General features: G+C 74.6%; 1 protein-coding gene across 6 annotated transcripts in view; it reads left to right on the forward strand.

The window, feature by feature from the left end:
• Positions 1-1,238, forward strand: part of SUMF1 (sulfatase modifying factor 1) — a 43,395-nt gene that overhangs the window by 6,394 nt on the left and 35,763 nt on the right. For all 6 annotated transcript variants that reach the window (XM_004692251.2, XM_012732174.1, XM_012732173.1 and 3 more), the window contains exon 2: positions 1,118-1,192. In XM_004692251.2, the coding sequence (XP_004692308.2) occupies positions 1,118-1,192 (75 nt within the window). The remainder of the gene's footprint in view (positions 1-1,117; positions 1,193-1,238) is intronic.

A 1,238-nucleotide genomic window follows, 5' to 3' on the forward strand; every position in this document is an offset into this window, starting at 1 on the left:
GCCCCGCGGCTGCGCTTGGCGTTCCCCCGTGGCCGGGCCCCTCGTTCCCCCTGCGTGGACTCCTGCGCCGCGGTGTGCCCGCTCTGGGCCATACCCCGTGCCCACAGGAGCCAAAGGAGGCCGCTCCGGGCTCCTTCCTCCTCCCCGCGGCCTGGCTCTGCCCGGGCCCTGCCGTCAGCACCGCACGCACAGGCCAGCGCTGGCTTCGCCGCCCCTCGTGCCGCCCAGAGCCAGCGGGCAGTGGTGGTGGCCCAGGTTTGTTGCAGAAAGGACGGGGCAGGTGCGTGGGCGTAGCGGAGCCCTGGGGCGTCCAGGGGGACAGGCGCACCTGAAGGAGCGGGACTGAGCCCCGTGCAGGAGCCTGAGGGCCGGCGGGTCCTGCCAGGCCGCGCCTGGGTCAGGGAGGCGGTCTGCGGGCCGCTGGGGCTGGAGGGCCGTGCAGGTGCGCCCAGGAGGCCGCGTCTCTGTGGCCACACGTAGTGTCACCCTGGAGCTGCTCACACATGCGCGTTTCTGGCTCCCCACCTCCCCGGTCCGGACCCCTGGTGGCCCGGACCCCTGGTGGCCTTTGCCAGCTGGCAGGTCCCCCAGCTGCCCGAGAGCCACGGTGTGGAGTGGGGGCGTCTGGGGGCAGGCGCTGGGACTCCTCTTGGGGGCTGGGTGGGGAGCCCCTGTGTTGGGGTGCAGGAGGAGAGTCAAGCAGGAAAGGCCAGAAGGGCGGCCGGAGGCAGGCCGCCGCCCTCCAGCGAGGCCGAGAGCAGCAGGCCAGGGCCCGGGCATGCGGTCAGAGGCCCCCGGGGTGGCCCCTCCCGGTGCTCCAGCGGGCCCTGGGCCCCTGCGGAGCTGGCAAGGGCCGGACCTGACAGCGCCCGTCCCGGGCCAGGATTCGGGACCCGGCTGCACGTCATAGGTGCAGGGGCAGTGTCCTGTTGGTCCCGAGTCGCTGGCCCCCGGGCCTCCCTCGCCAGACCGCGGTTCGCGGACGCTGGTCTCTTCCAGCCTGTGGCCGCCCGGTCTGCGGGGCCCCCGCCCGCGGGGTGAGGCGGCCGGGCCTCGGGCAGTTTCCGCGCGCTGGGGCCCACCGCGGCCCCTGCTCTGACCCCTCCCTCCCTTCCAGGCGGAGAGGTTCGGCGACTCCTTCGTCTTCGAGGGCATGCTGAGCGAGCGCGTCAAGGCCGGCATCCAGCAGGCAGTAAGTGGCGCCGGGCGGGCGGTGTGCGTGCGCTGGGCGGGGACGT

This window comes from Condylura cristata, unplaced genomic scaffold, assembly GCF_000260355.1.
Source record: "Condylura cristata isolate star-nosed mole 26May11 unplaced genomic scaffold, ConCri1.0 scaffold00033, whole genome shotgun sequence".
NCBI lineage: Eukaryota > Metazoa > Chordata > Mammalia > Eulipotyphla > Talpidae > Condylura > Condylura cristata.